The 12,866-nt window shown below is 36.4% G+C and overlaps 1 protein-coding gene across 1 annotated transcript; it reads left to right on the forward strand.

The window, feature by feature from the left end:
* The first annotated feature begins 1,677 nt into the window (after window positions 1–1,677).
* Window positions 1,678–11,617, forward strand: LOC146938271 (putative WRKY transcription factor 31). Its single transcript, XM_085752243.1, has 6 exons — window positions 1,678–2,153; window positions 2,299–2,382; window positions 2,620–2,760; window positions 8,928–9,278; window positions 9,947–10,060; window positions 10,724–11,617. Exons 1-6 carry the CDS (start codon window positions 1,959–1,961, stop codon window positions 11,267–11,269), a joined length of 1,431 nt encoding a protein of 476 aa, XP_085608369.1. The 5' UTR covers window positions 1,678–1,958; the 3' UTR covers window positions 11,270–11,617.
* Window positions 11,618–12,866: the final 1,249 nt, after the last annotated feature.

The raw sequence follows: 12,866 nt of genomic DNA on the forward strand, positions 1-12,866 counted from the left end.
CCGCATCATTTGGAACACAAATCTTGCCCTCAAACATTGTTCCATCTGATGCCACGAAAAACTCTGGATACCCAACTCTTCTTTAGAGATCCATATCTATACTCTGTGCCTGTGGGATTTTGGAGCGTAAGTCACAATAAATTTCCAACTTATGTAGCAAAATTCCACCATCAACCTCCATGACTTCGAGATCAAGATCTCTAAATTTATCGTATAAGTTACAAGTATGCATCAACACTTTTGCTTGAATCAAAGCCTTTCGACTCAAAGCATCGGCTACTACATTCGTCTTTCCTAGATAGTATTTCAAGTCAAAATCGAAGTCTTTCAACTACTCCATCCATCTTATTTGCCTCATGTTAAGTTAATAAATACTTCAAACTCTTATGATCACTGAACAAGTCAAACTGCGCACCATACAGATGATGTTCCACACCTTCAATACAAAGACTATGGCTGCAACTCGAGATCATGAGTAGGGTATAGCCAACATTGGCTCTTTGGTTAACTTATTCTTCAAAGTTCTAAAACTATTTTCACATTCTTCATCCCAAATAAAAGGCACAACCTTCCTGGTAAGACGTGTAAAAGGCAAAGCAATTTTGGAAATTTCATGATAAATCTCGGATAATAACCTGCTAAACCCAAGAAGCTTCTAACTAATGAATAAACTTGTCCCATCAACACTAGTATCACACTCTCTATCACGCATTTTCTAACGCACACTCTCATCATTTAAAACTAGCGTTCAGACAGACACTTTGTGCACGTCTTTTCTCTCTTTTTGTTGTGTTTGTCGAATAAATTTTGAACGACAATTTTTACAAAATTTTGATTTTGATTAAAATTGTAGGTATAAATATTTTACATTTTCTTATTGTAACAAAGTATAAAGAACTTTTTCAATGACACCAAGAATATTGCAACAATATAGCAAATACAATATAAATTTTTATCGTTTTGATTGACAAGAACAATGTAACATTCTTATAGACAAATTTGTTTAAGAATATAATTGTAAGTGAAAAAACTACCCCAAAACCATCTATTCTCTTTATATATAATATAGATTCACATGAGTCTGACTCCCGCCAAATAATGTTGCTCTTATATAAATTCGGTGGAGCTCATGTGAATTTCGATCAATAAAACAAGAGTGTGCTAGAAAAGTGTAAATTAATCTCATAAACAATTGTGGTTGTCATATATAGTTTGACATTCCACCCACACCCGCTATGATTTGGATTCAAGTCTAAATTCTACAATTGATAGGTTGTGTGTTACCCTGATCTATTTGTTTTTTAATTTTTAGTGTGAACCATATATCTTCTCCATTCTCTCAAAAAGATTTTAACAATGTTGCATTCTCAATTTTGAATTTAAGTCATGACGTTAAGTTGGAAAAGATTCCTTGCCATATATTCAAATGTGTTTAGGAAAAAAAACCTAAATTAATATCACACATCCATATATATTATAGTACTGCCTCCCCTATAAAAAGAAATAGTACTGTCTTAAACACATGTCCTCCCTCCAACATTTTTCTCCTTGTTTACTTAGAAAACCTATGAAAGAGTGCCATGTGGACTGTAATACGCATCATCTTACCTCATTTCCCAAATCTTTAATATTATTATTATCAATATTCATATTCAAGTTCCTTCTCCTCACACAACCAACTTTTTTTGTTTGGAGTAAATTAATATTTGGTCTTAGTCCAAGCTAACCATTTTTGTTGCCGAGTCCATTGCATCTCACAAACTCTGACTTCAACTTAATAAGAATCAAACCCTCTCTCTTATAATCTCCACACACCTTTCTTTTTCTTTAAAACAAATTTGTGGGCATGAATACTATTGTTAGAGCTATAGAGGACTCTCCTTTGATACTCATCTAACCACTTTCTTTATCTCTCAAACACCTTTCTCCTTAATTAATATTATTATTTATATCACAAAATGGAAGAAGAAGTCATTTGTAATGATGCTATAGGAAATGTTGTTGAAGTTCCACATTCTTCTTCTTCTTCTTCTCAAGTCATGTCTTTTAATGGAAAACGACTAATCATGGATGAGGTTGATTTCTTTGCAGAGAAGAAAATGAGTCCAGTTAATGACCTAACACTTCCCCAAATGGAGCATCATCACGTAGATGTATGTATATATTGGCAAAAAGAAATTGATGAACTCATAATTATTTGATTAATTTCAATAGATATTCCATTATTCCATTTTACAATTTTATTTCATTTTTTACTAAAAGGGCTAATTTAGCTTATCGTTGTTGTTGATTTTTTAGACTAGTTTAGATCTTCTCACAAAGATTTCTCCTAGCAACAAAATGGATGATAGAGAATATGCCAATGCAAGAAACGAAAATGAGGTATGTTTTTCTTGGTGGTCATCTATAGTAGATATTGTTTTGATTTTTTGAAGAAATGTGTATATACATGTTAAGAATGGTTTTTATTTTCTTTCACATTATCACAACATATAGCATTCTATATTTTTCTATCATTCATCACATCTCATTCTTCTTTCGCATATACAATCCAATAGGAAATTGTAAAGCTAAATTGCACCATTCATTAAGAATATATTTTTCCTTTTGTGTATACAGTATGCTGCTGTGGTAGCTAAATTGCACCAAACTCACGCTGAAAATCAACGTTTAAGAGAGCTAATTGATAGGCTTAGAATTGATCACAATGCCCTAGAAGAGCATATTATGCAGCTGAAGCAGAAACAGAATAAACATGAGGTAGTTCTATTCTTTCTTATAAATAAATAAAAAATCAACTAGTTCCGCAGGATTTAATTACAGGAAAAATAATTAATTATAATCGTATTGTGAATATCAAGTAACCTCATTTATTTATTTTTTATTTATAATGTAAAAAAATCATTGCATTTCTTAAACTGTCCTTTTTTCACACAGTTTATAAAGACTTGTTGCATTGAAAGATGTTTAAAGCATAACATAGTATGATGACATTAGTTTCTATTTTTTTTTTACTAAAGTGACATTATCTAGTTGTTGCTTATATTTTGGTTTACTAAATATAGCTACTTTTTTTCTTGTATATTGTTGGGGAGTTTGGGGAGCACCAAGAACAACAATGAACTAAACGTTCAACATTTTCTCAATTTTTAATCAATATGAGACTAACTACTCATACTTGAACTCTAACAATCTTCCCTTTAAGTGTGAATCACTCACATCGCTAGCTTGATCCACACTAGTCGCTCCCCCACCAAACTGAACCATGACTTTGATACAATTCTTTCGAGATCCTAGGAAGCGTCAGGAGCGGCAATGGGCTACACGTCCAGGACTATTAAGAGAAATTAACATCATATATTTATCCTAAATTTTAAGGCATTAGGTATATAGGTCTCATCTCTTATATATCCAACATTAATTTGATCCACACTCACATTTATAGGAGATGTGAGACTAACCACTCACATTTGCATTCTCTCTTATTCAAGTGTAAGTCACCCACATCATTAGTTTGATCCACACTGGGATCCTGATCTGCCACCAAGCCGAATCATGACTCGGATACGACTTGTTTGAGATTCCATGGAGAGTCAAGAGCGGCAATGAGCTGAAGATCCAGAACTCCTAAGAGACCTTGACACCACAATTTTACCTAAAATCTTAAGACATTAGGTGTATGAGTCACCTCTCTTATATATCCAATATTTCATCAATTTCTAGTTGAAGCGAGACTAACCACTCACACTTAAATTCTGACAATATTCCCCTTAGGTGTGAGTCACCTACATCGATCATTTGCTTCATTCACACTAGGATCCTGCTAACCCAGTCAGTTGAACCATGACTCTGATACCACTTGTTGGGGAGCTCATTGAGCGTCAAAAACAGTAATGAGTTAAACGTTTAGGACCCACTAAGAGAGTTGACTCCTCGTCTTTATCCAAAATCTTAAGATATTAGGTATGAGTCAACTCTCATTTACATTCATCTTTCCTCCATTCATAGTCAATGTAGAACTCAAACGCTACTTGAACTTCAACCTATATTTGTCTAGAGTTGTATTTTTGTTTGTAACTACCTAATCAATTTTTTTTTTTTTGTATGATGAAAAACCTTTAGACCGACTAATTTTTTTCTAAATGAATTACATTTAACTCATCAATGCCAAGGAGACAAGATGAGAATCGAAACCACGAAATAATTATGATTATCAAGTATTTGTGTATCCTTCATTATCATTGTTGTGAAAGTGACTCAAAATTGGAGTTTGGAGGCCAAAATTGATGTTTGCTGAAAGTACAATTCGGTGGCCGATTTGGAAAATCGGTGGCCGATTTTGGCTGCCTTTTGGGAGGTTTTCTGTTCGGGAAAATCGGTGGCCGATTTCGCGTGCTGTTATTTTTCAGAAACGTATTTTTGGGCCAGATTTGTTACAATTTTATGGGAGTTTCTTTTACTATAAATATAGGCCGTGTATCAGACTATTTAGAGAGAGATAGAGGGGGCTGAAACAAGGGTTTAGAAATCAAACTAGGGTTTGTATAGAGTTTGTCTCTTGGCAACAAACTAGGGTTTGAAGGTTGATTCACCTTGGGAAACACTATTAGGATTGAGTCTCTTGGTTACGGGAAGAGGCTGGGATTTGGGTAGAATTAGGCGGGAGACTTATTCTTGTAACCCATTGAAATCTCTTTTGTAACGTTACTCATCATATAGTGGAACGGAGGGCTGCTCTCTCCCCCAGACTAGGTCAATTTGGACCGAACTGGGTAAACAGATTTTTTGTGTTCTCTCTTCCTTTTTTCTCGCTGTTGTTTTCTACTTTTGGCTTGTGTTAATTGTTCCATACACTTTGATTTTGGTTGCTTAATTATCCCTTGCTCCACACATCAAGTTTGTTATTGGTGTGTTTTCTCATCGAATCCGCAACAATTGGCGCCCACCGTGGGGCAAGGTCAAAGGATAATCTAGTACCATGGGTTCGAAGTGGGATATTGAGAAGTTTACCGGAGATAACGATTTTGGGTTATGGAAGGTAAAGATGGAAGCGGTGTTGATACAACAAAAGTGTGAGAAAGCTTTGAAGGGTGAAGGTTCGTTACCGGTCACCATGACACGAGCGGAGAAGACCGAGATGGTGGACAAGGCCAGGAGTGCCATTGTCTTGTGCCTCGGAGATAAAGGTTCGAGAGAAGCAGCAAAGGATACAACCGCGGCATCGATGTGGTCAAAGTTCGAATATTTGTATATGACAAAGTCTTTGACCCGTCGGCAATTCCTAAAGCAACAACTTTACTTATTCAGGATGGTAAAGTTAAAGATCGTCATGGAGCTACTTATGGAGTTCAACAAAATCATTGGTGATTTGGAGAACATTGAGGTGCGTCTTGGGGATGCGGGTGCTCTGATGGTGTGGTGTTGTTTGGAGGATGAAGAAGGTGATGTTGGTCACCTTGGGATTGATGCCTAGTGGAGCAGTGATCGTCTGGAGAGACGTTAAACACTCAACATCAGCCTGGAGAGGCGGTGGTAAGAATACTCATGATCTACCGGTTGAGGTGGAGGTTCAAGGAAGACATAGTGGGATGTACTCATTTGCTAGTTGAGAGGTTGGAAGCTCAGCTTTAGGTGGAGTTGAACACACCGGGAGTGGTACGACTATGGAGGACCTTGGGTGCTATGCTCTAGTGGTGAGCAAGGGTTTTCTTCATGAAGACGGAAGGCATTCCGGAGGTTGAAGAATGTATAGCACGGCTTGTGGAATTACCCTAAAAGTCCAAGGGTGATTGGATGCAAGGTGATCTTCAAGGAAGCGGGAGATGTCTCGTATTGAAGAGGTATGGTGTAGTCTTGTAGAACTACCTGAAATTCCTAGTGTAGTTTGGATACAAGGATCTTCGAGAAGGCGGAAGACATTCCGATGGCTGAAGAGGTTAAGGTGTGTACTTGTGGAACTACCTGAAATTCCTTGAGTAGTTTGGACACAAGGATCTTCAAAGGGGCGGAAGGCATTCCGATGATTGAAGAGATTAAGGTGTAAACTTGTGGAGCTACTTGGTGTAGTGGGAAGCAAGGGAAAGAGCAGCAAGGTGTTGATGTTAAATGGGCATCATCACTAATTTGGAGTCAAGGTGGAGATTGTTGTGAAAGTGACTCAAAATTGGAGTTTGGAGGCCAAAATTGATGTTTGCTGAAAGTACAATTCGGTGGCCGATTTGGAAAATCGGTGGCCGATTTTGGCTGCCTTTTGGGAGGTTTTCTGTTCGGGAAAAATCGGTGGCCGATTTGGAAAATCGGTGGCCGATTTCGCGTGCTGTTATTTTTCATAAACGTATTTTTGGGCCAGATTTGTTACAATTTTATGGGAGTTTCTTTTACTATAAATATAGGCCTTGTATCAGACTATTTAGAGAGAGATAGAGGGGGCTGAAACAAGGGTTTAGAAATCAAACTAGGGTTTGTATAGAGTTTGTCTCTTGGCAACAAACTAGGGTTTGAAGGTTGATTCACCTTGGGAAACACTATTAGGATTGAGTCTCTTGGTTACGGGAAGAGGCTGGGATTTGGGTAGAATTAGGCGGGAGACTTATTCTTGTAACCCATTGAAATCTCTTTTGTAACGTTACTCATCATATAGTGGAACGGAGGGCTGCTCTCTCCCCCAGACTAGGTCAATTTGGACCGAACTGGGTAAACAGATTCTTTGTGTTCTCTCTTCCTTTTTTCTCGCTGTTGTTTTCTACTTTTGGCTTGTGTTAATTGTTCCATACACTTTGATTTTGGTTGCTTAATTATCCCTTGCTCCACACATCAAGTTTGTTATTGGTGTGTTTTCTCATCGAATCCGCAACAATTGGCGCCCACCGTGGGGCAAGGTCAAAGGATAATCTAGTACCATGGGTTCGAAGTGGGATATTGAGAAGTTTACCGGAGATAACGATTTTGGGTTATGGAAGGTAAAGATGGAAGCGGTGTTGATACAACAAAAGTGTGAGAAAGCTTTGAAGGGTGAAGGTTCGTTACCGGTCACCATGACACGAGCGGAGAAGACCGAGATGGTGGACAAGGCCAGGAGTGCCATTGTCTTGTGCCTCGGAGATAAAGGTTCGAGAGAAGCAGCAAAGGATACAACCGCGGCATCGATGTGGTCAAAGTTCGAATATTTGTATATGACAAAGTCTTTGACCCGTCGGCAATTCCTAAAGCAACAACTTTACTTATTCAGGATGGTAAAGTTAAAGATCGTCATGGAGCTACTTATGGAGTTCAACAAAATCATTGGTGATTTGGAGAACATTGAGGTGCGTCTTGGGGATGCGGGTGCTCTGATGGTGTGGTGTTGTTTGGAGGATGAAGAAGGTGATGTTGGTCACCTTGGGATTGATGCCTAGTGGAGCAGTGATCGTCTGGAGAGACGTTAAACACTCAACATCAGCCTGGAGAGGCGGTGGTAAGAATACTCATGATCTACCGGTTGAGGTGGAGGTTCAAGGAAGACATAGTGGGATGTACTCATTTGCTAGTTGAGAGGTTGGAAGCTCAGCTTTAGGTGGAGTTGAACACACCGGGAGTGGTACGACTATGGAGGACCTTGGGTGCTATGCTCTAGTGGTGAGCAAGGGTTTTCTTCATGAAGACGGAAGGCATTCCGGAGGTTGAAGAATGTATAGCACGGCTTGTGGAATTACCCTAAAAGTCCAAGGGTGATTGGATGCAAGGTGATCTTCAAGGAAGCGGGAGATGTCTCGTATTGAAGAGGTATGGTGTAGTCTTGTAGAACTACCTGAAATTCCTAGTGTAGTTTGGATACAAGGATCTTCGAGAAGGCGGAAGACATTCCGATGGCTGAAGAGGTTAAGGTGTGTACTTGTGGAACTACCTGAAATTCCTTGAGTAGTTTGGACACAAGGATCTTCAAAGGGGCGGAAGGCATTCCGATGATTGAAGAGATTAAGGTGTAAACTTGTGGAGCTACTTGGTGTAGTGGGAAGCAAGGGAAAGAGCAGCAAGGTGTTGATGTTAAATGGGCATCATCACTAATTTGGAGTCAAGGTGGAGATTGTTGTGAAAGTGACTCAAAATTGGAGTTTGGAGGCCAAAATTGATGTTTGCTGAAAGTACAATTCGGTGGCCGATTTGGAAAATCGGTGGCCGATTTTGGCTGCCTTTTGGGAGGTTTTCTGTTCGGGAAAAATCGGTGGCCGATTTGGAAAATCGGTGGCCGATTTCGCGTGCTGTTATTTTTCAGAAACGTATTTTTGGGCCAGATTTGTTACAATTTTATGGGAGTTTCTTTTACTATAAATATAGGCCTTGTATCAGACTATTTAGAGAGAGATAGAGGGGGCTGAAACAAGGGTTTAGAAATCAAACTAGGGTTTGTATAGAGTTTGTCTCTTGGCAACAAACTAGGGTTTGAAGGTTGATTCACCTTGGGAAACACTATTAGGATTGAGTCTCTTGGTTACGGGAAGAGGCTGGGATTTGGGTAGAATTAGGCGGGAGACTTATTCTTGTAACCCATTGAAATCTCTTTTGTAACGTTACTCATCATATAGTGGAACGGAGGGCTGCTCTCTCCCCCAGACTAGGTCAATTTGGACCGAACTGGGTAAACAGATTCTTTGTGTTCTCTCTTCCTTTTTTCTCGCTGTTGTTTTCTACTTTTGGCTTGTGTTAATTGTTCCATACACTTTGATTTTGGTTGCTTAATTATCCCTTGCTCCACACATCAAGTTTGTTATTGGTGTGTTTTCTCATCGAATCCGCAACAATCATAAATATAAGGTATAAGATATTGATTTTTTTTTTTACAAATGGACTACTCTTATAGTTATATTGTTCTAGCTAGCTAGTATTTTTTTGGGTAAAAAAGAAGAAGCTAGCTAGTTCAGTGACTAACATATGGATCTGGTTTTGTATAGAATAATGATGAAGCAGCTGAAGAAAAGAATGGTATGAATATGATTCCAAGGCCATTTTTGTACATGGGTTTTGCTAAGGGTGAGCCTTCACAAGAGAGAGAAAACATGGTTGACTTGATGGAGTGCGATAAAAAGAGTACTCAAAAGTTTTCCAACAATGGAATTATACAAGAGAAGACTGAAAAGGAAGAAGATCATCATGAGAATTCACAAGCAAATAAAGCATTTCAAGGGTGGCTTTCAAACCAAGTTCCAAGGGTGAATTCTTTCAAGGGTGTTGATGATCAAGCATCAGAATCAATGATTAAGAAAGCTCGTGTCTCAGTTAGAGCAAGATCAGAAGCTAATATGGTTAGTGTCAAATTAATTAGCTAATCATGCCTGTTTATATTTTTCAAAACTTTTTAATCAATGATATATCACATCAAATTAATTAACAAATTTTAGCATAGATGGTATTTGGTGAATTCTAACTGATAGAAAAGTTGAAATAGCGACGGAAAAAGGCAAAATATGTCTCTAACTTCGTCGCGAAGTGTTTAAATTTCACATCAACTTTATTTTTTATTTCTCAAATTTCAGTCATTATTTCAAATTTGGTGAATTCCCTTGAGATTTTCAAGACGGAAAAAGGCAAAATATGTCTCTAACTTCGTCGCGAAGTGTTTAAATTTCACATCAACTTTATTTTTTATTTCTCAAATTTCAGTCATTATTTCAAATTTGGTGAATTCCCTTGAGATTTTCAAACCAGTGCCAACCAAGTCTCTCTTTAAGTAGCGTGGACAAAAGGATATTGAGCCTCTACTTCTAGAGGACGGCATCATTAATGTTTTGGATAAATTTTGGACAATTTTCAAACATCGTAACAACATTCATCAAACTAGTCTGCCGTAGAATTTGTTTAACACTAGTGTATATTGTGTGTGTATCGTTGAAATACAACAATGTTGTGTGCCATGTGAATTATATAATTGCTGCTAGACTAATTTTCTTTTTGATCAATTAATGTATCACAGATTTCAGATGGATGTCAATGGAGAAAATATGGACAGAAGATGGCAAAGGGGAATCCATGTCCAAGAGCTTATTATCGTTGCACAATGGGCACTGCTTGTCCAGTTCGGAAGCAAGTATATACTATCTCTCTACCTTTTATGAAATTTGATTACATACTTTTATGTTCAGTAATTTGCACATATAGAAAAGAGTCAGTCCAAAATTAATGTAGTTGAAATATTTTAAATTGGTTCTAATATAAAGTTACAAATATTTGTTTCTTTTGGTCACTCATATAGACTTGTTAAGATTTTTTTATTAAAAAAAAATAGCGAAGGGTAAAATTATTTTTAATTAAAGTGACGTTAATAATAGGTGACACATAGGTTATCCATAGAAAAATGGTGGGTAATTTATCTAATTAATGAACATTAGTCACATAAGTAGATTTTCAAGTGGCACCCACAAACTAATAAAGACACATTTTCATTGGTTGGTGGATAAGTTACCCGTCATTCTTTAAAGATAATCTAGAAGAAGAAAAAAAAAACCTTAATAATCTTTTTACAACTTTGAGAGGATTTAAAATTTGTATCTCAAGATTAAGGTCAAATTCTTAACTACTTAGCAGACTTTGTGAACATATAAACTTACTTAGATCAAATTTAAGGTTCATAAAATTTTTAAAAAGAGAAATTTGATCAACTTGACTTAATAAAGACCATTAACAAAGAGTTATACACTTTTTATACGTTTTAATTATTCATTTAATTGTTATGCTTATTTATTAAATATAGGTTCAAAGATGTGCTGAAGATAGAAGTGTTTTGGTAACAACATATGAAGGACAACATAACCATGCTCTACCACCAACAGCAAAAGCAATGGCATCAACAACAACATCAGCAGCATCAATGCTACTTTCAGGACCAATGACAAGTGCAGATGGTTTAATAAATCCAACAATATTAGAAAGTGGATCACTCCCTTGTTCACACACCATGGCAACACTCTCAGCTTCAGCTCCATTTCCAACTATCACACTAGATCTCACTGAAGAAGCTATCAATAATTCATCACAAAAACAACTACAGCAAGGACAGTTCAACCTTCTCCAACCCTTTTTGGCTCAGAAATTTATGTCAGCTCCGAATATTTTTGGAATGGAAAATGCTTCATTTGCTGATACAGTTAGTGCTGCAACAGCTGCTATGACTTCTGATCCGAAATTCACTTCTGCTCTAGTTGCTGCCATAACTTCCATCATTGGAAGTAATTCAAATCCAAACAATAATGGTCCTACTAATGGTACAATTGGAGACCAGAATTGCAATAAAGCATAGTTTAATGACTTCACTTGCAAAATTAAGCATGGTTTTAAATTGCAGTGCGCGACCGCAGTTGTGGTAGTCGTATAACGCTTTAATGGCATTGCAACTGAAATTTTGGCCATATGCGTCGGTATTTTTACTATAAAGGTTAACAACATGACTGCAACTGCGGTCGCAACCACAATTTAAGACTGTGTTGGAAATGGGTAGTTTTTCAATTTTTCCTATCCTCTTGGATAGATGGATAACTTGTTTCTGATCATTCTTTAGGATTAGAAGGATCTCACATTGATTAATTGTTGCATTTACTGTTCATTTGAACTATGATTGTGGTCTAGAATTAGAAGTGCAAAATTTGGCTTAGTGCTGTAATTTCCAAACCAATTAAGAAATAGTTAAATGCATTTTTATTTTAAAAAAATGGAATAGAAAATAGTGAGAAAATGCATTCAAATATGTAATAAATTAAATTTGTTTGAAAGTTAATTATCCTCTCCATGTCAAAAAAAAAATTGGATCGTTCTCCTTGTATTAGACTCACTTTATATTAATGACTTTGTATTTGGTTAGAATACCCTTTATGTTTTATCCTCAAAACTATGTTTTTCATTGGAAATAATATCATACTCAAGAGTCAAGAACACTTTGTGCAAGTGGGATAGTCTCTATTTCAAAAGTCAAGATTGGTGTTGTTATTATGGTAATAAGGGAGTATAAAACAATACAATATATCAAAGAAAAATTAGACCAAAAACAAGACAAACTGTTTTGAACTTTATAGTGAGTTATTGTTTGGTCAACAATACGTTGGTTGTCTAGAGTGGTTATCTTTTATATGTAAAACATCTCATAAAATTGAATCCAATGTCAATATGATTTGATCTTTTGGTAGATTGGATTCTTATCCGAACTAATCCATTATGACTATCAAAGTAAGCATTAACACCTCTACTCCCAAATGTTAACTATGCATTGACACCTCTACTCTTAAATGTTAACAAGACCCTACAACTATACACATTCCAACTCTTTCTACCAAAAAAAATTATTCCAGTTCAATTGTAGAAAAAGGAACCATTTGCATGTTAAATGAGCAAAAAGAGCAAACTTATATAAGTTGTTCTACGAAAGTCCTATTCAACGATTCAGACCGCGCGTTATTCATTCAAGCTAATAGCCTGTTTGGTACAGAGTTTTTCTACCCACGTTTTGTGTAAAAGCACGGCAGAACCCACTTTAACCCAAAAGCTCCAATTGCTAGCTTTTAAAAATCACGGCAAATTTGCTTTGGAAATCCCCCAAACTTGCTTTTTTGCTTGCAAACTCCATCCCAAACAAGCACTAACTCTAGATTTGTCATGGATAGCCTACAAAAACCAAAATAAAAATGTAAAACTAAAAAAAAAAAAACTTAAACTATCACTCTAGGATATCATCAATTTAGCCCATATTAAAATCAAGAAATGCAAGTCTTTACTATTTTTTCATCTAACTATTTAGTCTCTAAGTTAACAAAATTGATTAGTTTTCATCATAATTTAGAGATTAAATTGATGTACTCTTCATAATTTATGAACTTTTTTCTCTCAAAAAAAAAATTAAATTATGA

This window comes from Medicago sativa, chromosome 3 (assembly GCF_051527215.1).
Source record: "Medicago sativa cultivar Bolivia chromosome 3, Bolivia_mono, whole genome shotgun sequence".
Taxonomy (NCBI): domain Eukaryota; kingdom Viridiplantae; phylum Streptophyta; class Magnoliopsida; order Fabales; family Fabaceae; genus Medicago; species Medicago sativa.